This window comes from Psammomys obesus, unplaced genomic scaffold (genome assembly GCF_907164565.1).
Source record: "Psammomys obesus unplaced genomic scaffold, mPsaObe1.curated_primary_1811, whole genome shotgun sequence".
NCBI classification, from domain to species: Eukaryota; Metazoa; Chordata; class Mammalia; order Rodentia; family Muridae; genus Psammomys; species Psammomys obesus.
Window position 1 is genome coordinate 10,624,850 of NW_026596120.1, and position 25,798 is coordinate 10,650,647.

General features: G+C 35.4%; 1 protein-coding gene across 2 annotated transcripts in view; it reads left to right on the forward strand.

The window, feature by feature from the left end:
* The window catches only part of Stag1 (STAG1 cohesin complex component), a 288,255-nt gene that overhangs the window by 207,541 nt on the left and 54,916 nt on the right, over nucleotides 1–25,798 (forward strand). For both annotated transcript variants that reach the window (XM_055629669.1, XM_055629670.1), the window contains exons 14-21: nucleotides 3,479–3,593; nucleotides 12,870–12,987; nucleotides 14,898–15,001; nucleotides 16,499–16,591; nucleotides 16,682–16,771; nucleotides 16,930–17,133; nucleotides 18,198–18,268; nucleotides 19,880–19,967. In XM_055629669.1, coding sequence (XP_055485644.1) covers nucleotides 3,479–3,593; nucleotides 12,870–12,987; nucleotides 14,898–15,001; nucleotides 16,499–16,591; nucleotides 16,682–16,771; nucleotides 16,930–17,133; nucleotides 18,198–18,268; nucleotides 19,880–19,967 — 883 coding nt within the window. The remainder of the gene's footprint in view (nucleotides 1–3,478; nucleotides 3,594–12,869; nucleotides 12,988–14,897; nucleotides 15,002–16,498; nucleotides 16,592–16,681; nucleotides 16,772–16,929; nucleotides 17,134–18,197; nucleotides 18,269–19,879; nucleotides 19,968–25,798) is intronic.

Sequence of the window (25,798 nt, forward strand, 5' to 3'; positions counted from 1 at the left end):
ATTAAAAGCATGTGCAACTATCCCTGGCTTACTCTGTGTTTTTTTTTTTTTTTGTTTTTTTTTTTTTTGTTTTTTGTTTTTTGTTTTTTTTTTTTTTGTCCAGATAGCCTACTTATCACTTATCTGTTAGAGAAAGTGAGGCATTGAAATCATCTAATATTAACCAATTTATTTTAATCTATGCCTTTAAATTCAGTAGTATTTGGATTTTTTTGAAATCGGTACCCCAGAGTTGGTGCATGTATGTTTAGAATACAGATATTTTTGTTAACTGCTCTCTTATTTAGAATGAATAAAGTGTTCCTCTTTATCCCTTCTGATTAGATTTAGTTTGAAATCTTATTTTGTTAGATACTAAGATTCTGGCACCTGCCTGCTTTCTGTTTCCATTTGAATGAAATCCTTTTGTCCATTCTTTTACACTAAGGAGATGCCTATCTTTAAAACTAAGATGCATTTCTTGTAGATAAGTGGATTTTGTCTCTTGATTCAGTCAGCAAGCCTTTATCTTTTGTTTAAAGCGTTTTGGCCATTCCTACTTAAGGATGTTGAATTGTGTGCATAAATTGTGGTCATCGTATTTTTTTTATTTTTGGTAGTGGTGTTTGTTTTCTTCATAGTATTTTTGTATTTAAATAATTATGGCTTTGTATTTTTCTCCCCCACAGTCTCATAGGTATACTCATTCCTCTCTTCAGAAGTATTGTTCTTTGTATTATTTTTTTTTTTTTAGGTTTGGTTTTTCAGATATAAATTGATTTAGGCTGCTTCTATCTTAGAAATTTTTCTCCTTTAATGGCAGCTAGTTTCACATATTATATTAGTCTAGGCTGGCTTTCATGGCCTTATAGTTCTTGCAATGACTTCCTCCAGGCTCTTGCTGGCTTTCAAAGTTTCCTTTGATCGGTTTCCTTTATATATGACCTGGGAGGGAGATTGTCTGTCTGTTTGTTTGTTTTTCTCTTGAAACTTTCAAAACACTTTCTTTGTTATGTATCCTTGGTATTTTACTGTGATAAGGCTTAGAAATGGTCTCTTTTGAAATTATTTATTAGTGTTCTCTCTGCCTCTTGTATCTCTATGAGTATATCTTCCCTTAGTTTGAAGTTGTTTTCTTCTATGATGGTGTTTGGATTCTTCCACATCTTACTTTGTAATCAAAGGTTTGTTGTTTTGTTTTGGTTTTTTTTCATGGTATCTCATATTTCCTGTATGTTTCTTTTCTGTGTTTTTACCTTTTTTCATATTCCTTGCTTATTTGGATTTTGTACTTTAATCTTCAAGTTCTGATGCTCTTATCTTCTGCTTGATTCATTCTACTTGTAAGGCTTTCCTTTGAGTCTTATAATTGAGTTACTAGTAGTCTTTTATTCCAACTAATTTTATCCTGAGGCCTTTTCAGTATGTCTGTCTCTTTACTGAATTCAATTCTTAGAAATTTTTTAGTCATTTCTATCAGCCTTATGTTTGTGTTTTTGGTCATTAATCAGGTGTTTGTTCTCCTTAAGTTCTTTCTCCAAAATTCCATTGAGCTTTTTCTTTGTGTCTTTTTTTTAACTCCTTTGTTTCTTTTTTTAATGAAGTTCATGATTGCTCTTTTATATTGTATGCCCTATGGTTCATTTCAGAAATTCTCTTTGGCAAATATTTGTACAGGGATGGTAGATTTTGAAGGGAAGGTACTGGTTTGATCTCATATTGTTGGTATTTGGGGGCTATGCATGTGAACTTTTTAGTTCTTACTCTGATATGAACAGATAAGGTTGGGATATAAGAGAGAATGTGAGGGCAGATTGGACCTAGAGGTTAGAAATGGCTTGGGTGGAATGAAGTCAAGTGAACAGAGAGGATTTGGCTGGTGTTGTGTTTCTGCTCTAAGCTTGGAGTATAGATGTAGATCTGGCTATGTAGATGTTGGCCTGTGGCATGGCAGGGCGCATGAGTTGAAGACCAGGTAGGGTGAGTCCTGACAGAAGCCTACAGATTATTTGCAGTTCAGTCAAGGGAGTCCAAACTAGGCTGGGTCGCTAGATATAGGACCTGAACTAGATCTGGCTAATTGGTAGAGAAGGCAGGGATTGGGGGAGGTTAGGGAGGCTAGCCCTTAAAAGGTTTCTACATTTTAACATTATAAATTTCAGCTATTTTTCTCAGAACCTTATATAAAATAAATGCAGTTATTCATCATAGTACATTTTAGTTACCAAGGAGTATTATCTGTTTAATTGTCACCAATTTGAAAACCACTACCACACAAATATCTTTCAGCCCTTCATTTGAAAAGCCTGTATATAATCTAGCATATGTTGTGGTGACCCATCCATAAAATTATTCTCTTCGCTACTTCGTAACTGTAATTTTCCTGCTATTATGACTATGATATAAATATGATATGTAGGATATCTATTATGTGACCCCTGTTAAAAAAAATTTGAACCACTCTTGGGACTAAGTACCACAAGTTGAGAACCACTGCACTAGAGGATATAGTCCACGTGAGACCAGTTTCATGCTCACTGCTACATCGCTTGGGCTTAGAACACTTTCTAAAAAACAAGGGAGCTTTGGGGTTTTGTTTTTGTTTCTTTGGGGGGGGGGGGTGTTGTTTGGGTTTTTGGTTTTTTTTATTTGTTTTTTGTTTGGGTTTTTGTTTTGTTTTATTTGGTTTGGTTTTTAGTTTTTCAAGACAGCATTTCTCTGTGTAGCCCTGGCTGGTCCTGGAACTCATGCTGTAGACCAAGCTGGCCTTAAGCTCAGAGATACACTTGCCTGTGCCTCTGGAGTACTAGGATTAAAGGCATGTGCCACCACCGCCAGGCCATAGCTTTGTTTTATTAGAATAAATATATATAGCAAATTTAAAATTTTCAATTCTTTCTTAACCATATTTAGAAGTTTGTAATTCAAAAACTATATAGATATAGTATTAGTATAATTTTATTGTAAATGGTTGGGTAGAATACTGGTTTAGAGACATAATATTGTCTCTAATATGTAATAACTATAAGAGAATGCAAAAGGCATAAAGATTAAAATGTTGATTTTTAGTACTTAGTATTTTTGTTAAATATTTATGACTGAAATAAATATATAAGTAACTATTTTTATCTAAATTTAAAATTACATAGCAGTCATAGGATAATAGTATTTCATCATTGATTTCACAAAAAAATTTTCTCATGTTTAACTATGTCAGATATTTTTAATTCTGACCATTTTGACCTCAATAAAATATCATTTAAGAGGCAGACATGTTAGCACATGACTGAAAACTCAACACTAGAAAAAGTATGGCTACAACATCAAAAATTCAAGGGCAACCTGGACTACACACTGTCTCTAAAAATAGTAAGACATGAGTTATATTGAATTAGATTGATAATCCTTTTCAGATTTTTCAACAGTGAATTATTTAATTTGTGTTTTGAAAAGATACTGAAATTTGTATTCATGTCATTTGTATTGCTTTTCCCCCCAGGCTGTTTAGCAGACATGACCCACAAGCAGAGGAAGCATTAGCCAAGAGGAGAGGAAGGAACAGTCCAAATGGGAACCTCATTAGGATGCTTGTTCTTTTCTTTCTTGAAAGTGAGGTAAGAAGCGATTTAGTTTACTCTTCTTTTCTTATGTCTTTTGATTCATTGTAAGCAATTGGGTTCACTTCAGTCATATGAAGTGAAAACCAGTCTTTTTTTTTGTAAAGTTACCTTTATGAATTGCTTCATACCCTGCTTTTTATGGGAAATTATACTGAATATAGATTAGTAAATTTAAACTTTTACACTGTTTCAGAATGCCAATTCTGTATACTTTTTAAAAGTTTTCTTGCTTTAATGTTGAATTTCTTTCTATAGCTTTTAAATTATTTTATTAAACAGTCTTAAAGGCTTGGGGTTTCAGTTGTGGTAAGAGTTTTGCCTCTCACACACAAGGCCCTGGTTAAATTCCCTGCATCAAGAACAAAAGTTGCCAGGAGATGGTGGCACGTGCCTTTAATTCTAGCACTCAAGAAGCAGAGACAGGTGGGTCTCTATGAATTTGAGTCCAGCCCAGTCTACAGAGCATGTTTCAGGACAGTCAAATATACAGAAAAATTCTGTCTTGAGAAACCCAAAATTAAAAAAAGGATGGGTAGGTGGGTGGGTGGGTAGGTGGATAAATGGATGGAAGGATGGATGATAAAGACAAAAGTTTATGTTTATTGTCAAATTGTTAAAACTAGTTTGAAAATCTTATTGTTTATTTTTGATTTTATATAATTATCACTTATGGAATTTTATAATTAGCACTCACAGCATATCAGTTTTTGAAGACAAAAATTTGTTTGCTCAGTGAAGTAGCCTTTGATATTTGAATCAGTATTTTCTAGTACTGGCATGATGTTGGTTAAATAATAATCACAAAGAGACCCTGAATGAGTAAACCATTTAGTTTAGAAATAAATGAAAATAGAACTACAAAAGGCATAAAGATAATTAAATGTCAAGGCAGACATAGTGGCACAAACTTCTAATCCAGAGAAAATGAGAGGATGTGTAAGGCAGATCACAAATTCAGGGCCTGACCCGGTTACAGTGTGATTTCAAGGCCATCCACTCAACTTAGATCCTAAGCTTCAGAATTTTGAAAAAAAAAAAAAGAATGCTGGAAATGCATTCAGTTTGGTAATAAGACTTTTTGGCTAGTAATAGTAAGGCTAGAAATAGTCAGGCTCTATTTCAATACCACAAACAAACAGAAAACAGAAACTTTTAAAAATTAAGACTCAATTTTTTTTGGAAAATGGAAAACGTCAGAGAAGAGAAACCTAAAAGATTCTATGAATGTTCAAATTTGACAGCACTCTAACTACTCTGTAAAAATTAAAGAGAAAGATAACCTATGTAAAAACTAAAATAAGAAAAATAACAAAGGTTATAAATAGAATGAGGGGCATTAGAACACAGCAAGAAGGTGTCATTATTTCTTCAATTAAGACCAAAGAAAGTGATACAGAAACACAACCAGCAGGAGAATTGCATTCAAATGTGTTAAGAATGGTGTTTTATTCAGTCTTCTCTCACTTCCGATGCCCATCCTGTTTGCCCCTCTAAATGAGGTTCAAGCATGTTCCCTAGGGTCCTTGTTTAGCTTTTCTAGGACTATAGATCTTAGTATGTTTATTTTATATTATATGGCAAATATACACCTATAAGTGAGTATATACCATGGGTATCTTTCTGGTTCTGTGATACCTCACTCAGGATGATCTTTTCTAGTTTCATCCATTTGCCTGCAAATTTCATGATTTCCTTATTTTTAATTGTTGAGTAGTATTCTGTTACGTATCCATTCCTCCATTGAGGGGCATCTAGGTTGTTTCCAGATTCTGGCTATTACGAATAAAGCTGTTACAAACATAATTGAGCAAATGTTTGTGTTGTATGGTTGAGCATCTTTTGGATATATGCCCAGGAGTGGTATAGCTGGGTATTAAGCTATTCCTAATTTTCTGAGAATCCACCTATGAGTTTCTTTTCTCATTGTTAGATATTTTATTAAATGCCTGACAAAAGTAGCTTAAAGAAGGAAGAAGGCTTATTTTGGTTCATGACTTGAAGATATATTTCATTGTGGCAAAGAGGCCATGGAAGTAGGAGAATAGACAGCTGCTAAAATTGCCTCTGGTTTTAGGAAACAGAAAGAGATAATGATAGTTCTCAGCTTGCTTTTTCAGTTTTTCTTTAGTCAGTCTGATATCTAGTCTATAGCATGGACCTTTTCCATAGTTAAACTTCTGTGTAAGCACTCTCAGTGACAGGCTTTTATGTATCCCAGGTAATTCCAAATCCAGTCAGGTTGACAATGAAGGTTATTTGTCATGGGTTTACCCCTTCTTAACTTGACCCCCAAATACATCACTTTTAAGTCATAACATTCTATTTCGGGCCCTCAAAATGCAAATGCTATTGAAAAGTCTAAGGTCTCTTCCGAGAGTCAAAACTACAAGCCTTTATAAAACAAAACAAATTTAACTAATTTGTTTAACAAAGAATTAACTACAAGCCCTTATAAAACAAAACAAATTTCATATGTCCAATATACAAAGGCATAGAATAGGCTTTTCTGTTCATACAGGTAGGAACAAGGGTATAGCAAAACCCAGCAAACCCTGTGTTCAGTGTCTGGCATCTACATTCTCTCACTTAGGCTCCTACAGTCTTGAGTAGACCATCCTTCTATTTTTGCTTCCTGCAGCACATTTGACCTTTCTTGGGATAGCACCACTTGTGCTTGCATCTTTTCTTAACATGATTTGTATGGTCCTGTCATCTCCAACATTTTACACTCTGTTACAACTTGAACTTCACAAGATGCCTCCTTGTGGGGAATCTTACCCTTCCACACATTGCCTAGCCCCGAGGCCTTATGAATCCTCAGAATAAGCTTCCATGGCCTTATAACTTTTGCATTTTTATATTTGTTCTACCAGTACCATGTGGATGCTGTTGCCAAGCTCTTCTGACATCTGGAGATATCATCTGCTCCCTTTCTACCATTGCTGTACTGTGTCTTAGCAGCTAAGCTATGTAAACACATCACCAGGTAGTTGTTTTTAGGCATGGAACCTTTTCACCTGCGTTCTCCTTCAAATGAATTTGCATTTTTACAAGCTCACTTTTTTGTAGGTTAGATATTGCATTCAGAATACCTTTCCTGTTGTTCCAATATGTTAATCTTTTTGTTAAAGTAGCTTTCTCCACACCAGCCTTGTCTTCAGCTGTAAACTCCGTGTTGTTCCTTTCCTCCCCCAAACTGCACTTTTTTTTGTCTTCTCTCTCTAGAAAAAAGTATTGATCGGTACTCTACAGTAGCCTAATACAATGTTGTCTTGAAGTTTTTACTGCTAAACAAATTAGGCTGTTGTTGAATTCAATCATTAGGACATGGGTAGAAAGTGGCCATATTTATTAGACACTGTATTATGAATGACTTCTATTCCAGTTCCTACTAGAAGCTTACTGCCCCCCCTGAAACCTTTAGCATAATCTTTCTTTCTGATTTTTCTGTCATTACCTGGTCTTCCACACTTTGGCCAGAATGGCTCAGTAGGCTCTGCTTAGCACGCGTTGATGCTTTTCTAGTCTAGCTTAATACTCTTCCACATTTCTCCCACGGACCACCTCAAAGGCATATGAACCACATGGTCAGGTTTATCATAGCAGCAGCACTACTCCTTGATACAAATTCTGTGTTAGTTGCTTTTCTTGTTGCTGTTACAACATACCTGACAAAATCAACTTAAGGAAGAAGGGCTTGATTTGGCTTGCAGTTTGTAGAGATGCAGTTCATCCTGGGTAGAAAAATATGGCCGTAGAAGCATGAAACAGCTCGTTGTCCTACATTTGCACTCAAGAGGCAAAGAGAGGTTATTGTCATTGCTCAGCTGTAGCTCATATAAGTGATATAGTGCTTCCTATATCAGAATGGGTCTTCCCCCACAGTTAGACCTCTCAAGAAGTATTCTGAAAAATAATCCCCCAGACATGTGTCTCTTGTGTATCCAAATCCATTCAAATTGACAATAAAGAGTACCACAGAGGGCTGGAGAGATGGCTCAAAGGTTAAGAGCACCAAATGCTCTTGCAGAGGACCCGGGCTCAATTCCCAACACCCACATAGCAGCTCACAACTGTCTGTAACTCCTGTTCCACAGATTCAACACCCTCACACAGACATAAATGCAGTCAAAACACCAATGTACATAAAATAAAAATAAATAATTTTCTAGAAAAGAATGCCACAGCACTGCACTATATACCATCATCTTATAGTCAGAAAGATAAGTAAGTTATCAAACAATCTACAATAAAAATATTGATTACTATGAACAAAATTTGTCATAAGTGGTGACAGTATACCAGAGCTAAATTTTAAAATGTGGAAAAGAAAGTATCTGTAAGAATGCTGATTCTGAAACTAGAAAGATGCCTCAGAGTGATCATGTGCTGCTCTTCTGGAGTACCCAGATTCAGTTTCCAGCACTGGTGTCATGGTTTACAACCCGACGTAAACTCTAGTACTAGAGTATAAAAAACCTTTTTCTGGCCTCTCCCATATCACTCTGGCACCAGATGCACATGTGGTACTTATAAATACATATAGTCAGCACACTCAAATATTCCTTAAGAATCAAATGTTTTTTAAAATAAAACTGATGCTGATAGAATTATGCTAGTTTTAAAAAAATGAAATATGTCATTAACTCCTCCATCAAAAACCTCAGGCTAACTTGGTCAAGATGAAGGAGACATTACCAGTTTCCAGAAAGATAAAGAGTGTAAAGGCAATAAAATATGAGAAAAGACTGATAGAACCCTTTAATACTAAAGACCTTACATCTCCATGAGCAAAAATAGAACATTTCTTTATTAACTGAGACTTTCTCAAAGAATTTTGAGATATACGCTTAGATTTGAAACAGCAGAGACTGGTGAATGCATAACATAAGTAGTAACTAAATGGCTGCCACTGAATTGAGCCTGTTGATCACTTTAGAACTGCTAGTCCCAAGCATTTTGGATTTGTATAGTATGTCTTAGAAGTAAAATGCATGCTCGGGTAATTTATGGCCACCAAGGACAGAGAATTATATATCTATTATTATAGATCACTGACAGCCTATCTGATTACAAATATTCCTCTTCCCATTTTCCATATAAACCAAGGAAGCCAGGGTCTTAAAATTAGGTTAATGACATGAGCTAACAAATAAGAGTATCTTTAAAAGAAATATAAAGACAGTATAAGAAGAGACTTTTATGAAACAGGGAGAGAGCTTACACTAGAGCTTTAACATTTTTAAATAGAAAATCAAGTATGAGAGAAAAATGAGACAGAAAGTGCAAATTTTTAGTTTTGTATATTGACAGGAACTCTGTAGAGAGAACAGAACAGTGGGAGTTATCCAAGGGTAAGTTTTCTGTGATCTTCCCAGGCACTTCTTTGACCATGATACTCCACTGATGCCAAACCAGAGCATTTCTGTGTCTCTGACTTTCAGTACTTTGGTGCCTGTCATGAAGATAGAACCTTGGAATAACTTTCAGGTGCCTGTTTAAAACAATATTGATGTCTTCTGTTTCGACTGCCTCATCCCACTCAGTGTGCTTTTCATAGATTCTGTAATATAGAAGGTGGTGAAACAGAGCTCCAGGTCTCCTTTACAACCTTAAAGGATATTTCCAATAAAAATAAACTCCAATTTCAGGTCAAGGAATGTTACTTAAATGCCTACACGGTTTCCTTTTGAGTATAGTTTGATATTTTGTAATTGAAAGCTTTAAAAAAAAAAAAGGCAATAAATGTTAAAAGCAAGGAAAACTGATAACAAAGTTGTATTTGTTAAATTGTACTGCAAAGTCTGTCAAGTAATGTAAGTTCATTTCCATATGAATGTTCCTGTGGTGCTAAGTAAATGTTCACCAAATCTTCAAGCTTTAGCCTTTACTGCAGGTAGGCAAACTGCCTTACATGTTACAAAAACTTTACACTACTGCAGGAAAAGGGCATTTGGATTTTGGCTGGCCTACATATTCAACCTCAATTGTACACCATTGCTGAAGTATGGAGCTGCTAAAGTCTCTCAATTCATCTGTTACAGCATTTTGAAAGATAAATAAACTAGTTCAGCTACCTTTTAATCAGTGCAAACCAAAAACTTCTAACTGGAAAAATTATATTGCTATGTAGAAACTGACCTCATACTGCAACACCCAGCCACATATCTAGTAACCTGTCTCTAACCTGAGCTGTCATTAGTGTTGGCCCCATTGGATAGGTTAGCCTCCTATGAACATGTTTAATTTCTGTTTCAGTCACTATGGCCCTCTGCTGCTCTCTGTCATAACATACTGTCTTCTCTATACCATGTCAATAAGCTAGCTTTTTCCACATCTTCTTTTGAATATAGTTTGATATTTTGTAATTGAAAGTTCATTTTAAAAGCAGAAAAAGGCAACAAATATTAAGGCAAGGAAAACTTACTGGGTGGGGGCAGGGATAAAACACTCAAGATAATAGTACAAGTAGGCTACAGAATCCTGTTTCCTCTCTTCTACCACTTCTGGTGTCCTTGTTTTCCCTTCTGAGTGAGAATTGAACGTCTTCCTTAGGATCCTCTTTGTCATTTAGCTTCTTTAGGTCTGTAGATTTTAGTGTGTTTATCCTATATAATATGGCCAGTATCCACTTGTGAGTATGTACCATGTGTGTCTTTCTGCTTCTGGGTTACCTCACTCAGGATGATGTTTTCTGGTTTCATGCATTTGCCTGCAAATTTCATGATTTCCTTGTTTTTAATTGCTGAGTAGTATTCCATTGTGTAAGTGTACCACAATTTCTGTATCCATTTTTTGGTTGAGGAACATCTAGGTTATTTCCAGATTCTGGCTATTACGAATAAAGCTGCTATGAACATAGTTGAGCCGAAGGAAGGGAGGGAAAAGAAAGAAAATATCAGGAATATTTCTACCATTGTTATTCCAGAAAATGTAAGTGAAACATGGTGTATTTTTTAAAAAACGTCCCCTAGCATTCTGGGAGGCAGAGGCAGGTTGATCACTGTAAGTTCAAGGCCAGTCTGGTCTACAAAGTGAATCCAGTACAGCCAAGGCTGCAGAGAAACTCTGTCTCAAAAAAAAAAAAAAAAAAAAGTGGGAGGGAAGTCCTTTGAAGTTGCAATTAAAAAAAATTAAAAATAGCCGCATGCTACTTAAAAACATAAAATAGCACAGGAAGTTTATAAATAATGGGATAGATAACAAGTGCTTTAGAAAAGCAGGAAGGTTAGAATCATGAAAGATTCTAATCAAAGTTCAACTCCAAGAACATTAAAGGAGACAAAGACATAGCGTCTATTTTTAAAAGTTATAATCTGCTTAATATAGCCCCTCTCTACAGCAAAATACATGTACTTAATCAAGCATAAAAATATATTTAATCGTGAAAATATATTTAATCAGCTTGGGTTTTTTAATAGTGGTAATATGTGTTCCACTATACATTTTGAAGTATACAGTTCGGTGGCATTTAGTATTTGCTATGCTGTTGTCACTGCCAACAGTATTAAACCATCAAGAACTGTTTCTAAAATCTCCCCTAAAACTTTATCCATTCAACAATTTTTTTTTCTTAGCATAAATTTAATGGCAATAGTTTGAACACTTTTGGTTTCCTGATTCTGTTTTTATCTTCGACACCAAGTTGTATACTGCTTGTTCTTGTCACTTTAGAAATGATGTTAGTGATGATATGATCTAGCAATAGTTTCTTCAGAGGGTTGGCTGGAAAGTTTAAAGATGCTAATTAGTTTTATCTCCTCTGGCTTTGACACAGTTAATTGGGAGATTGGGGAGGGGGGTGGAGTACACCCATTCTCGCATACATGTGTGAATATGGTTTTTTAAAAGTTTTTCTGGAACCAATGTGTGAGATTTTAAATAAAGTAGAAAATTAAGGTAAAAGAAGACAGAACAGTCCTACAGGTCATCCAGTGAGACTAGTGAGTGAGGAAAAAGACAGGTCAAATGTTGAATAGCAGTGCCTTAGGATAGCAGTTGGCACCCAGTTAACCTGGAAAGATGTTTCATGCTTTCAGGGATAGCACTGCTGATGAAGAAACAAGAACAAGCACATGTAACAAATAACAGTTAAGGGTTGGGAGTGCAGCTTAGTAGAAATAATACTTAGCTTTTGTATTATACGCTTTTCTACTTGGCTTCATTTTTAAACCTTTTCTCTCAGTAAATTAAATTAGTTTAGCAGCTCAAAATGAATTCATAAAATGTAATCCGAAGTATTGGCCAGCTGGATGTCGGTAGCCTCAAAAGTTGAAGATCTTTCTTACAAGGGTGGGAAGGTATTTAGTAGTGTTAGTAGCAGCACCAGCCGCTTGGACAATGTCAGCATCTTTGCATGTCTACCTGAAGAGCCTCTTTGTACAGTTACACAGTATTGTACTCTGTGTACAGTATTCTTTAGGGCTTAATGACTAGATGTAGAAGAGTTTGGTTTAAAGTACAGATAAGGAGCTTAAGTATATCTTCTTACTGTGGGAACTTACATTTTCAAAGAAAATTATCAAGAATCCTGAGAATTAGAAAATAAGAGTCAAACACAAATAAGAATAGGAAAGAGGAAAATGAGAGTAACATCTTTACCTTAACTAAGATGACAAGATGTGCCCAAATTTCAAATGGATATCTTGGAGGAAAAAAAAATGTTCCTTTTGAAAAAGAAAAACAGATTGCTGGGAAGATAGTAAAGTAAGAGGACAGGAGAATCCTTATGCACTCAGAGCCAGTTAAGTGCAGCCTGTACAATAGTGAACAAGAGACAGTCCTAATGAGGGGGATCCAGTGAGGTCTTACAGCCCAAGTCCTATGATCTCCACAGCTTTACCGTGGCACATGCACCATAGACATATACCCAAAAAATTATCTGAGAAGATAATTTTTATCTGTTAAGAGTAATGAAACTAACCTAGAGTCAGCTTATAATTTCAGTATTTCTAATTAGATGTCTGCTCTGTGTTTTCATTGGTAAATGAATCATTGGAATATAAAGATCCTTAGTACTGGTTCAGTTTTAAAAAAATGAGCTGATTCTGCATACTGTGTCCATATCATAGGATGTGGACATACATGTGTGTGCTTGTATATATGTACATGTGTGCACACACAGATTTTTTTTTTATTCTTGTTTTGAATGGTTCTTAGAACTGTTGAGACCAAGCCATTTTAGTTGTGAAGAAAATTATTTAATTCATAGTATTATTAGTAGTTCTTTAATTAAATGTTCTTTGGTCACATTCAATTTGTTAATTTTAGTTACATGAACATGCAGCCTACTTGGTGGACAGTTTGTGGGAGAGCTCACAAGAACTGCTGAAAGACTGGGAATGCATGACAGAGCTGCTGTTAGAAGAGCCTGTTCAAGGAGAGGAAGGTACAGTATCTTGAAAAGTCCATTTTCATATTGTTATGTTTCCATTAGTAAATATAACATCTTCTGTGTAAACATGCCATGTTGGTTTTATTTTAATAGAACAACCTAATTCCGACAATAAGTAAGAATTTTTCAAGTTTAAACATCTTTCCATATTAACACAACTACTCCACTGCACAAGGTGTTTCCAAAGTCCATGTGTTGTATAATATTCAAGAAAGCCTTCTGTTTGCTGACTTGAGACACAAAATATGCTTAATGTTTAATTTTTTTTTAAGTAAATCTTTTTTGTTGGATTTTCTTGTGAGCCTGGAAAAAGGATTTGAAACAAACAAACAAAAAAATCTCCTCTCTTCTTTCCCTTTACTTTCCCCTCCTACCCAGCTTCTCAGTTCAGAGGCTTGAGTTTGGGGCCTTGAGCCTGCTGAGCACATGTTCCATCAGTAAGCTATATCCCGGCCCAGGATGAAAGAGCTAGAGTCTCCCAAGAAGAGATATGTAGATAGAGGTAGACAAATTGTAAATACTTGTTTTTATTTAAATTTCAATTTTAAATCAAGGACAAAAGTTACAGCTAGGAATCCCAGGATTCAATATCTAGTATCAAAAAGGGGGTGGAGGTAAGAAATAGGAGCATTTATCTTGCTATTTAAAAAATAAATATGTTTTGTATAAAGGAACTTGGCTTAGGAAAGTAGCATGTTCCCTATGTTTTTTTCCTCTTATCATAAAAGTATTAAATTACTATAAGGAATTATAGTTTCTCATTTCTGAGTCCAACTTATTTTTATTTTTACCACTTTATATTTCTTTCTAAAATTCTTTCTTTTTATTATTTAATTTTTTGAGATTATAATTTCTGCATTTTCCTTTCCCCTTCCTCCAAACCCTAAGAGAATCTTATATACCCCTCCTTTCTCCTTTTCAAATTCATGACCTCTGTTTTCATTTATTATTGTTACGTAGGTGAATTGGGGTGTCTATGTATGATGTATTTATGTTGTATTTTCAAGTACATAAGTACAACCTGTTCAGTGTGTGTGCACGTGTGAGTGTGTGTGTGTGTGTGTGTGTGTGTGTGTGTGTGTGCGCGTGCATGTTGAATGTATGTTTTCAGGGCTGACCATTAAGTATTGGATAATCAATTGGTATAAAAGCTATTTCTAAGTATGGAAATAGCTATACCAAGAAGATGAACAAAGGAGGAACACTTGGATATTATTGACTTTTTGCATTTGTGTAAACAACATGTATATATATATATTTATATATATAAATAATAAATTGTATTTTTCAGTCATAGATGTAATCTACATGGATTACATTATTCAGATAACTATTAGATGTTTTGTACTGGCTTAAAATTTTAACTAAACTAGTGACTTAGGTGGAAACAGAAACTTATTTATTTTAAGTGAGCTGCGATTTTAGAGTATGCTTGTATGTGAATAGGAAAGACCTGGGGAGATGATACGTAACAAATGCAATATTGCATTTCTTTAATAATTCAATTGTTCCTATTTTTTGCCTGTGTGCTGTAACATAGAAGCACTTACATGAAATGGCATCCAAATCAATTTTCTTCCCTAATGGTTTGCCATTTTTTTAAATAATAAAATGCTAACATTAACTTATTTTGAAAGTAGATACAGTAAAATTTCAGCATTACATTACTCAAAAGTAGGGAAATAAAAGAAACTAGATGTAAGAAGAGACAGAAGTGTTTAGTCTGTGTTTTTGCTTGGTTGGCTAATGATAGCAGCCACTTTTGATTGAAGGAGGGAAATGCCAAAATCAGAGCCTCCCTTAATTCTCTATAATAAATAATGTGTTTGCAGTTTTTAATAAATTATTGTGTTAATTTTAGGACATGGCAGTGAAAACACTCATTCAAATTTTGTTCTTTTCAGCAATGTCTGACCGTCAAGAGAGTGCTCTTATAGAGCTAATGGTCTGTACAATCCGTCAAGCAGCTGAGGCACACCCTCCAGTGGGAAGGGGTACTGGCAAGAGAGTAAGTTTCCAGTTAGTAAAACGTCTACTGCAAATTTAGTGATGTAACTAACTCTAGACTATTTTGATACTTAACTAGTGTTTGTATCACTAAAAATAGGATTTTTTTAACACATGTTACATGCATGGCATGGGGCTTCATCTTTGTATCCTATCTGCTTGACTCAGGTCATAGAAAAAATATCTTTCCCTCATATTCCTCTAGTATTTGTGCCTGCTTCTGCTGTAGAAGTTTACAATATATAAAAGCATATTGAGTTTGAAGAGGTTGAGGGAGCTTGGAGAGATGGATCAGTGATTAAGAGCACTGTGTGCTCTTCCTGCAGACCCAAGTTCAATTCCTAACACCACATGACTTTTCAAGACTGTCTCTAACTCTAGTCCTCAGGCATTTAATGCCTTTGGCTTTCATGGGTGCCAGGCTTGCACATGGTGCACAGACATACTTGCAAGCAAAACACTCATACACATAAAATAATACATATTTATTTCAATTTCTGTTACAAGATTTTTTTATTATATAGCTTTGGCTGTCCTGGAATTTACTGTGTAGACTTGATTGGTCTCAACTCAGAGAGATCTGCCTCTCCCTCCCTTTATTTCCTCACTGGGACTAAAGGCATACACCACCATGCCTAACCAGTAATTTATTTTAAGCATATAAGAGCTCAGGAGGCAAACTGCATTATGTATAAGCTCTTCTGCTTAGCAGCTGTGTAGTCTTTGGATAAATAAATATTCGTGTATATGTAGTTTCCTTATCTATAGTAAGTGACTAATAATAATACATGTAGTGAGCATCTTATGAGTTTTGTATACACCAATGAAGAAATGTTCTTCTCTTGATATGGAAGACCTGGCACAGAACAAATAATTGAACAGTGAAGTGGACAGTGCTTTATTTTTATGCCCTAGTCTTCAAAAAGTCAGTAACAGCCTGTTAATCACACAAGTTAGCCTTACTCATTCTGGGAAAGAGACCTACCAAGGGTGTAAATACCAAGGAATGGGGACTATAAGGAAATTATTTTGAAACTCTGGGTTTCATTCTTACACAGTAACTGATCATTTATTTCTCTAGTGAGCTATGGTTTCTTACTAGCAACTTGTAGGAATCAGAATCATGGCACTAAGTTTGAATGTAGTCAACAGATTATTACTTCATCTAGGCATATGTAATAGACAGATGAGGAATGCATATTTATATAAATATAACTGTACATTCATTGTTGCTCTGATTTAAGTTTATCCTAACACTTAATTTTTTAATTTATAAGTAATTCTCTATTTTCTATCTTAGAAATAAGTAATTTTTGTAGTTACGAAGTCAAATTCATGGTAAATTAAATTTCGCTACAGGATGTGTTTATTTCAGTCTTTTATATTCCTCTTTAACTTCTTGGTTAGGTTATCTACCAATGCTTCATCTTTTTGTAGTAACATTTTCAATTTTTAAATTGTCAAATGACACTCTTTTATCATTTCAATTTATTTCTAGGTACTAACAGCCAAAGAAAGGAAAACTCAAATAGATGATAGAAACAAATTAACTGAGCATTTTATCATTACACTTCCTATGTTGCTATCAAAGGTAAATGCCATTTTCAGTGTTGTGGTGCTCTTGATTTTGCTTTCTTGCACTATTAGTGTAGTTACTTTTTTTCTTTGCTGTTTCCTCTAGTATTCTGCAGATGCAGAGAAGGTAGCAAACTTGTTGCAAATTCCACAGTATTTTGATCTAGAAATCTACAGCACGGGCAGGATGGAGAAGGTAAGACACGGTAAAACCCTGCTGGTAAAGTACTTTTAGTGACTAGGTTTTTTATTTTCATCTAACCATAAGGTTATTTGACAAATGGTGATTTTTTTTAATATTCATTATTAATCTAAATATAACAGTTTTTCTTTTTTTTTTTTTTTTCTCCTCAGCACCTGGATGCTTTATTAAAACAGATTAAGTTTGTTGTAGAGAAACATGTAGAATCAGATGTTCTAGAAGCCTGCAGTAAAACCTATAGCATCTTATGCAGTGAAGAGTATACCATCCAGAATAGAGTTGATATTGCCCGGAGCCAGCTGATTGATGAGTTTGTAGATCGATTCAATCATTCTGTGGAAGACCTGTTGCAAGAGGTTCGTTATAAAGTTGATTGGGTATATAATAATTCTGCCTAATAATTGTTCAGAATAACTGAGTTTGTGAGTCAGTCTCATTAAGTTAGATATGCTTGCTCAAGGAAGCAACACTTTTGACAAACTGGTAATTTTTCTCATTATTGTTGAGTTTCCAATACCATGCCCTTACTTTCTTATCTGTAAGGCAATCTAAAATTGCTATAGTTTATGATTTGATGTTCCTGAGAAATCTATATAACTTATTTTTTTTTAAATCTTTTATTTATTTTTTATTAATTACACTTTATTCATTTTGTATCCCCCCATAAGCCCCTCCCTCCTCCCCTGCCAATCCCACCCTCCCTCCCCTTTCTGCATGCATGCCACTCCCCAAGTCCACTGATAGGGGAGGTCCTCCTCTCCTTCTTTCTGATCTTAGTCTATCAGTTCTCATCAAAAGTGGCTGCATTGTCCTCTACTGTGGCCTGGTAAGGCTGCTCCCCCCCCAGGGGGAAGTGATCAAAGAGCAGGCCAAGCAGATTATGTCAGAGGCAGTCCCTCTTCTCAAAGAATTTTTTGACACTTTTTCAAAAACGACATGATTTTTCACCATACTTCTTTCTAAAGCTATAGAAGTAACTGGTCATCAGTAAAATCTTAATAATCTTTAAACCTTTTCAGGATAAGGGTAGCTCAAGTAGTAACCAATATTTATGGTTTTGAGAAATACCAACACTGAGGTCTTTCAGTCCTCAGTACTGAAAGACAGCGTGCAATAGCCAAAGCTATAGAACATTCTCATAAGCAATTTTGATTTCAAAGAACTTACCAAGTGCATTATAAACATGTATAGTCATAGCTATTATGTTATCACAAAGCAGAAGTTGATTATGTGTAGATATAGCACTTATTATTTTGTTCTTATTTGTATGCTTTTATTTATCTGTAGTGAATATACTACTTTGATAAATTAATGCAGGTAAGCATTAATTTAATAAACTAATGCAGTTAAGCATTAGCAGGGTTTAATATGAATTTGAGTTGCTCTGAAAATGAAGTCATTTTTACGTTTTCATTTATAGGGTGAAGAAGCTGATGATGATGATATCTACAATGTTCTTTCCACCTTAAAGCGTTTAACATCTTTCCACAAGTATGTCACATTTATTATTAACATAGATTTAGCAAGTACCATTGGCCAATGAATAGACTGAATGTAATATTTGATTTACAACAATTATAAAATTTTGAATATTAAAGTACAATGAATTTTGCTTATTCAGACTTTCTCTGAATTTTGTTATTTTTAATTATTGGTGGTATAAGATTTATTATTGATTTACTGAAAACTCTCTAAGTACAAGAGTACTGTAAACACTGTAATCAATAAATATTATTTAACAAAATATGTGAGCTTATTTAGTAAGCTAGAGTTTTATAAATAATTTTTAATTACTGGTATTTAATAATCTTACTAAGTAAAAAATAAGATTGATGGAAAGGTTGTATATGTTGGCTCAAAGTTGTAAATTTTCAGTTAGATATAAAGGACTTTTTTTTCCAGTAAAAAGGCAAAAAAATGAAGATTCTTACATTTTTTTCAGCTGTTTGTATACACAATACATTCCTTAATTGCCAAACTATATAAATCAATGAAAGATAATTTTGGCAAAGTCATGAAAGTTATTTCTGTGGACTTGTAGGTTATCAAACAAAAATTAAATTTGAGTAAGGAAATAAAAGGCTCAGATGAAATGTACTTTCAAAGTATAATCCACATATCCCTGTAATGAGATTTAGCTTCTCCATAAGAAGAGAAACAGAATTGTGTTGTCAAAAGAAACTTTGTTTGTAGATTTTAATAAATTACTCACATCTCAAAAGCAGTTTCTAAAATCCAGGCTTTTAGTCGAGTATTGGTAGTACCTACTGCTACTTCCACCTGCCTTTAAGAGAAAAGGATGGCCTCAGCCCAAGAGATGGAGATGAACTTACACAATAGAGCAATGTCGTGAGATGAGTGGAAGGAACGAAGGAGGGAGGGAGGGAGGGAGGGAAGGAAGGAAGGAAGGAAGGAAGGAAGGAAGGAAGAGAAAGAAGGCTAATTTTTTTTTTTATATACAAGTAAATGTTTTGGAATCACATATAGAACTAAACTCTTATTTTAAAACATACTCTTGTCATTTGTTATAAAAATTGACAGGCATAGTAAAAAGAACTGGGTTCATAGTCGAGTTCATATTTCTCTCCTCAAAGCCAGGCATGGGAGCATCAAGGCAGTCCATTCCGCACATATTGTGAGCCCTAACAAAAAATTCCTTCAGGAGTTGGCAGGCCACCTAAATGGCTACACATGGGTTTTGAGTTTTCCCATATATTTTAATCCTCTAGTTTTGTAATTCTGTCCATTTGATGACAGCAGATTTCTCTTTCAGAAATACACATGTAATTATATATTTTAAATTATTAAAGGGTTTATTTAAATTTTTACTTTTAGATACAGTAAGGGTGTACATTATGAATTTAGACTGTCTAAGTGGAAACCTGATATTAAATGTGAAACTCATTATTTATTTAATGAACTCTCTACCATCAGCTCTTGTTTCATTCCTTGTTTTTCTTTCACAATTTGAAATTTTCCTTTATGAGTTTTTATCAATTCTACAAGAAAATGAAATAATTTTTTGATCTACTTACTGAAACTGAGCTTAAATTTAAATTATCTTTTATTCTAGATTAAAATTAAAACTTTTGTTTATTTTAGTGCTCATGATCTCACTAAATGGGATCTATTTGGTAATTGCTACAGACTGTTGAAGACTGGAATTGAACATGGAGCTATGCCAGAACAGGTAGGGAATTGTTAATATTCTTTCTGTGATTTAGGAAGCTAAGGTACTCTGTGATCAAATGATTTTTCAAAGCCTGTTTGGAAAACAGCTGATCATTGTGTAATGAAGCTAGCTTTTTTGAAAATTGTTGCCTTTATGATTATACTGTTTGGTATGTCTTATATGCAGATATTTTTATATATTTATTTATTTTAATTTATTCACTTTGTATCCGCTCTGCAGCCCACTCCCTCATCTCCTCCCAGTTCCACCCACTCTCCTTCTTCTCCCCCTATGCCTTTTCTCTAGTCTCTTGATAGAGGACCTTCTCCCCTTCTATTTGACCCTAGCTTATCAGGTCTCATAAAGGCTGGCTGCATCCTCCTCCTCTGTGGCTGGCAAGGCTGCATCCCGCAGGGGGAGGTGATCAAAGAACTAGCCACTGAGTTCATGTCAGAGACAGCCCCTGATCCCCTTCCTAGGAAACCCACTTGGAAACTGAACAGCCAGCCTATGGGCTTCCTCTGAACAGAGATCTAGGTCCTCTCCATGCATGGTCCTTGGTATCTGTCTCTGCAGCCTCCCCTGACCTCAGCTATTTTGGCTCTGTTCTCCTTGTGGAGTTCCTGTCCCCTCCAGGTCTTTCTGTCTCCATGGTCTTCCATAAGTATTCTGGCACTCTGCCCAAAGGTTGGCTATGAGTCTCAGTCTCTCCTTTGATATCCTGGTGGGTAGAGTCTTTCAGAGCCCCTGTGGAAAGCAGCTCTCTTGTTCTTTGTCTTCTCCTACTTCCAATGTCTATCCTGTTTGCCCTTCTGAATGAGGTTTCAGCCTCTTCCCTAGGGTCCTCCTTGTTGCCTAGCTTGATTTCACCTCACACCCATCAGAATGGCTAAGATCAAAAACTCAAGGGATGATGCATGCTACTCCATTTCTGTTGGAAATGTAACCTTATACAACCACTTTGGAAATCAATCTGGCACTTCTTCAGAAAATTAGGAATAGTGCTACCTGAAGATCCAGCTATACCACTCCTAAGGATATAGCCAAAAGATGCCCCACCATTCAAAAAGGACATTTGCCCAACCATGTTCATAGCAACTGTTTTCATAATAGCCAGAACCTGGAAACAACCTGGATGTCCTCAAAAGAGGAATGGATACATAAATTGTGGTACATTTACACAATGGAATACTACTCAGCTATTAAAAACAAGGAAATCATGAACTTTGCAGGCAAATGGTGGGAACTAGAAGAGATCATCCTGGGTGAGGTTACCCAGAAGCAGAAAGACACAAATGATACATAGTCACTGATAAGTGGATATTAGCCATATAATATAGGATAAACATACTAAAATATATAGCCCTATTTACAGACATTTTAAAGTAAGAAAAGATTGGCTATTTGCTACAGTATATCTTTAAAAATTAATTTTAAGGTAAACCTTCCTAGAAAAACTATTAATTTCTGTAATACATTTCTGGTCATGACTGTTCTAGGCATTATTGTAAATATTGATAGCACCAGACCTTCAGTATGGCTTAATTTTGTAATAAAACCATTGTTTAGCTGCCTATAGTACATGTTAGAACTTTCTGTATTCACATTCAAGTTGGAATGAAAAGGACAAAACTATGAAATTTTTTGCTTATTCTGAAAGAGACATAAGTAATTAGAAGTTACTTTGTATATTACAGATATTCCTAAGATACTTCATATTTATTGGCATTGTTTAGGGATTATCTATTTCATTCCCATTTGAGAGAGATATTTAGATGATACCTTATTACTGTTACAGTGATCAGAATGTTAAGAGATAGAACAAAATGATAATTTTATACTGAAAGTCAGAAAACACAGTTATGATGACATCTCAAGTAACTTAGAAGGTAGAGGGGCGCCATTTAGTCCACGGTTCAAGGCAAACAACCTGAATCGCCAGAGTAAGAGTCTTACCTAAAATAAAATTAATATGTAAAATTAATAATAAAGCGAAAACAAAACAAAAGTCTTTAAACATGCTGGAGAGATGGCTCAAAGGTTAAGAGCACTGCCTATTCTTCCAAAAGTCCTGAGTTCAATTCCCAGCAACCACATGGTGGCTCACAACCATCTATAGTGAGACCTGTTGCCCTCTTCTGGTGTGTAGGCACACATGCAGGCAGAATGCTGTATATCAATAATGAATTAATAGATTTAAAAAAAAAAAACAGACGATCAATAAAAATCTTATGTGGGAAAAAATGTTTAAAAAAAAGTCTTTAAACAGCAGTGTTTTATTATTACTATGATTAATGTTTCCCAATTGTCTCAACTGATTTGGGTGTTTAACTCAGTGGCGGGGGAACTTGCCTAGTGTGTACAAGGCCTTGGGTTTGATTCCTAAAACTGCAAAAAAATTAAAATAAAAAATCTGAAATCCTTTTGTATATAAAAGATAAAAGGGCAGAGAAAGAAATTAGAGAAACAACATCCTTCACAATAGCCACAAATAACATAAAATACCTTAGTGTGAATCTAACCAAGAATGTGAAAGATGTGTATGAAAAAAACTTCAAGTCTCTGAAGAAATTGAAAAAGATATAGGAAGATGGAAAGATCTCCCCATGCTCATGGATCGATAGGATTAACATAGCAATAATGGCCATCCTACCAAAAGCAATCTACACATTCAATGCAATTACCATCAAAATACCAAAACAATTTTTTACTGAACTTGAAAGAACAATTCTCAATTTCATATGAAAAGAAAAAACCTATGCAGGGGTGGTTCAATATACGGAAATCCATCAATGTGATCCACCATATTAACAAACTAAAAGAAAAAAAAACATAATAATCTCCTTAGATGCTGAAAAAGCATTTGACAAAATTCAACATCCATTCATGTTTAAAGTATTGGAGAGATCAGGGATACAAGGCACATATCTAAACATAGTAAAGGCAATATACAGCAAGCCTATAGCCAACATCAAACTAAATAGAGAGAAGCTTAAAGCAATCCCACTGAAGTCAGGGACAAGGCAAGGCTGCCCACTCTCTCCATATCTCTTCAACATAGTTCTGGAAGTCCTTGCTAGAGCAATAAGACAATTGAAGGAGATCAAGGAGATACAAATCAGAAAGGAAGAAGTCAAAGTATCACTATTTGCAGATGATATGATAGTATACCTGAGTGACCCAAAAATTCTACCAGGGAACTTCTACAGCTGATAAACACCTTCAGCAAAGTGGCAGGATACAAAATTAACTCAAAAAAATCAGTAGCCCTCTTGTATACAAAAGACAAAAGGGCTGAGAAAGAAATTGAGGAAACAACACCCTTCACAATAGCCACAAAAGACATAAAGTACCTTGGTGTAACCCTAACCAAGCAAGTCAAAGACTTGTATGAAAAAAATTTCATGTCTCTGAAGAAAGAATTACTAGAAGATATCAGAAGATGGAAAGATCTACCATGCTCATGGCTTGGCAGGATTAACATAGTAAAAATGGCCATCTTACCAAAAGCAATCTACAGATTCAGTGCAACTCCTTTCAAATCACCAACACAATTTTTTACAGACTTTGAAAGAAAAATTCTCAACTTCATATGGAATAAAATAAACCCAGAATTGCTAAAACAATGCTCTACAATAAAAGATCTTCTGGAGGTTCTTTCTCCATCCCTGATCTCAAGCTGTACTATAGAGCAACAGTAATAAAAAAACTGCATGGTACTGGCATAGAAACAAATTGGTGGATCAATGGAACCGAATAGAAGACCCAGAAATAAACCCACATACTTATGGATACCTGATCTTTGACAAAGATGCCAAAACCATACAATGGAAAAAAGGTAGCATCTTCAACAAATGGTGTTGGTCTAACTGGATGTCTACATGTAGAAAAATGCAAATAGATCCATACTTATCACCCTGCACGAAACTAAGTCCAAGTGGATCAAAGACCTCAACATAAAACCAGACACATTAAATCTGTTAGAAGAAAAAGTGGGGAAGACCCTAGAACTCATTGGTACAGGAGACAACTTCCTGAACAGAACAAAACAGCACAGGCTCTAAGAGCAACAATCAGTAAATGGGACCTCATGAAACTGAAAAGCTTCTGTAAAGCAAAGGACACTGTCCTCAAAACAAAACGCCTGCCTACAGATTGGGAAAGAATCTTTACCAACCCTCTATCTGACAGAGGGCTAATATCCAGTATATATAAAGAACCAAAAAAGTTGAAAAACAACAAATCAAGTAATCCAATTAAAAAAATGGGGAACAGAGCTAAACAGAATTCTCAGTAGAGGAATATCAAATGGCAGAGAAGCACTTAAAAAAATGCTGAACATCCTTAGCCATCAGGGAAATGGAAATCAAAATGACCCTGAGATTTCACCCTACACCCATCAGAATGGCCAAGATCAAAACCTCAAGTGACAACACATGCTGGAGAGGTTGTGGAGAAAGGGGGACCCTCCTCCACTGCTGGTGGGAATGTAAACTGGTACAACCACTCTGGAAATCAATCTGGAGCTTTCTCAAACGACAAGGAATAGCCCTTCCTCAAGATCCAGCTATACCACTCCTAGGCATATATCCAAAAGAGGCTCAAGTACACCATAAGGATATTTGCTCAACCATGTTTGTAGCAGCTTTATTCGTAATACCCAGAAGCTGGAAACAACCCAGATGCCCCTCAACTGAAGAATGGATACAGAAATTGTGGTACATCTACACAACGGAATACTACTCAGCAATGAAAAACAAGGAAATCATGAAATTTGCAGGTAAATGGTGGGATCTGGAAAGGATCACCCTGAGTGAGCTATCCCAGAAGCAGAAAGACACGCATGATATATACTCACTCAGATAGACGTATTATATAGGATAAACCTACTAAAATCTGTATACCTAAAGAAACTAATTAAGAGGGAGGACTCTGGCTAAAATGCTCAATCCCCACTCTGAAAGGCAAAGAGTATGGACACCAGAAGAAGAAAAAAAAAGGAAATAAATTAGGAGCCTCCCACAGAGGGCCTCTGAAAGGCTCTGCCCTACAGACTATCAAAACAGATGTTGAGACTTATGGCCAAACTTTGGGCAGAATGCAGGGAATCTTATGAAAGAAGTGGGAATAATAGTAAGAGCTGGAGAGGACAGGAGGTCCACAAGGAGAGCAACAGAACCAAAAAATTTGAGCACAGGGGTCTTTCCAGAGACTTATACTCCAACCAAGTATCACGCATGGAGATAACCTAGAACCCCTGCACAAATGTAGCCCATGGCAGTTCAGTGTCCAAGTGGGTTCCATAGTAATGGGAACAGGGACTGCTTCTGATATGAACTGATTGGCCTGCTCTTTGATCACCTCCCCGAGGATGGAGCAGCCTTAGCAGGCCACAGAGGAAGACAATGCATCCACTCCTGATGAGACCTAATAGACTAGGTCTATTAGTAACAGAAGGTCAGAAGGAAGAAAAAGAAACCCTCCCCTACCAGTGGACTTGGGGAGGGGAGTGTGTGGAGAAGGGGGAGGAAGGGCGGGATTGGTAGGGGAGAAGGGAGGGAACTAGAGGGGGGATACAAAGTAAATAAAGTATAATTAAAAAGAATAAAAGAATTCGAAAAAAAAGACCCCATACTATGAACCACTGTATTTAGCACTGTTTAAAATTAAGGAAAATCTAACAAAATTACTTATAAAAATGTTTTTGTCACGCTTTAAAAAAAAAATAAAAAGACAAAAAAAACAGAATTGCTAAAAATGTCCTGTACAATAAAAGATCTTCTTGCGATATCTCCATCCCTGATCTCAAGCTGTACTATAGAGCAACAGTAATAAAAATGGCATGGTAC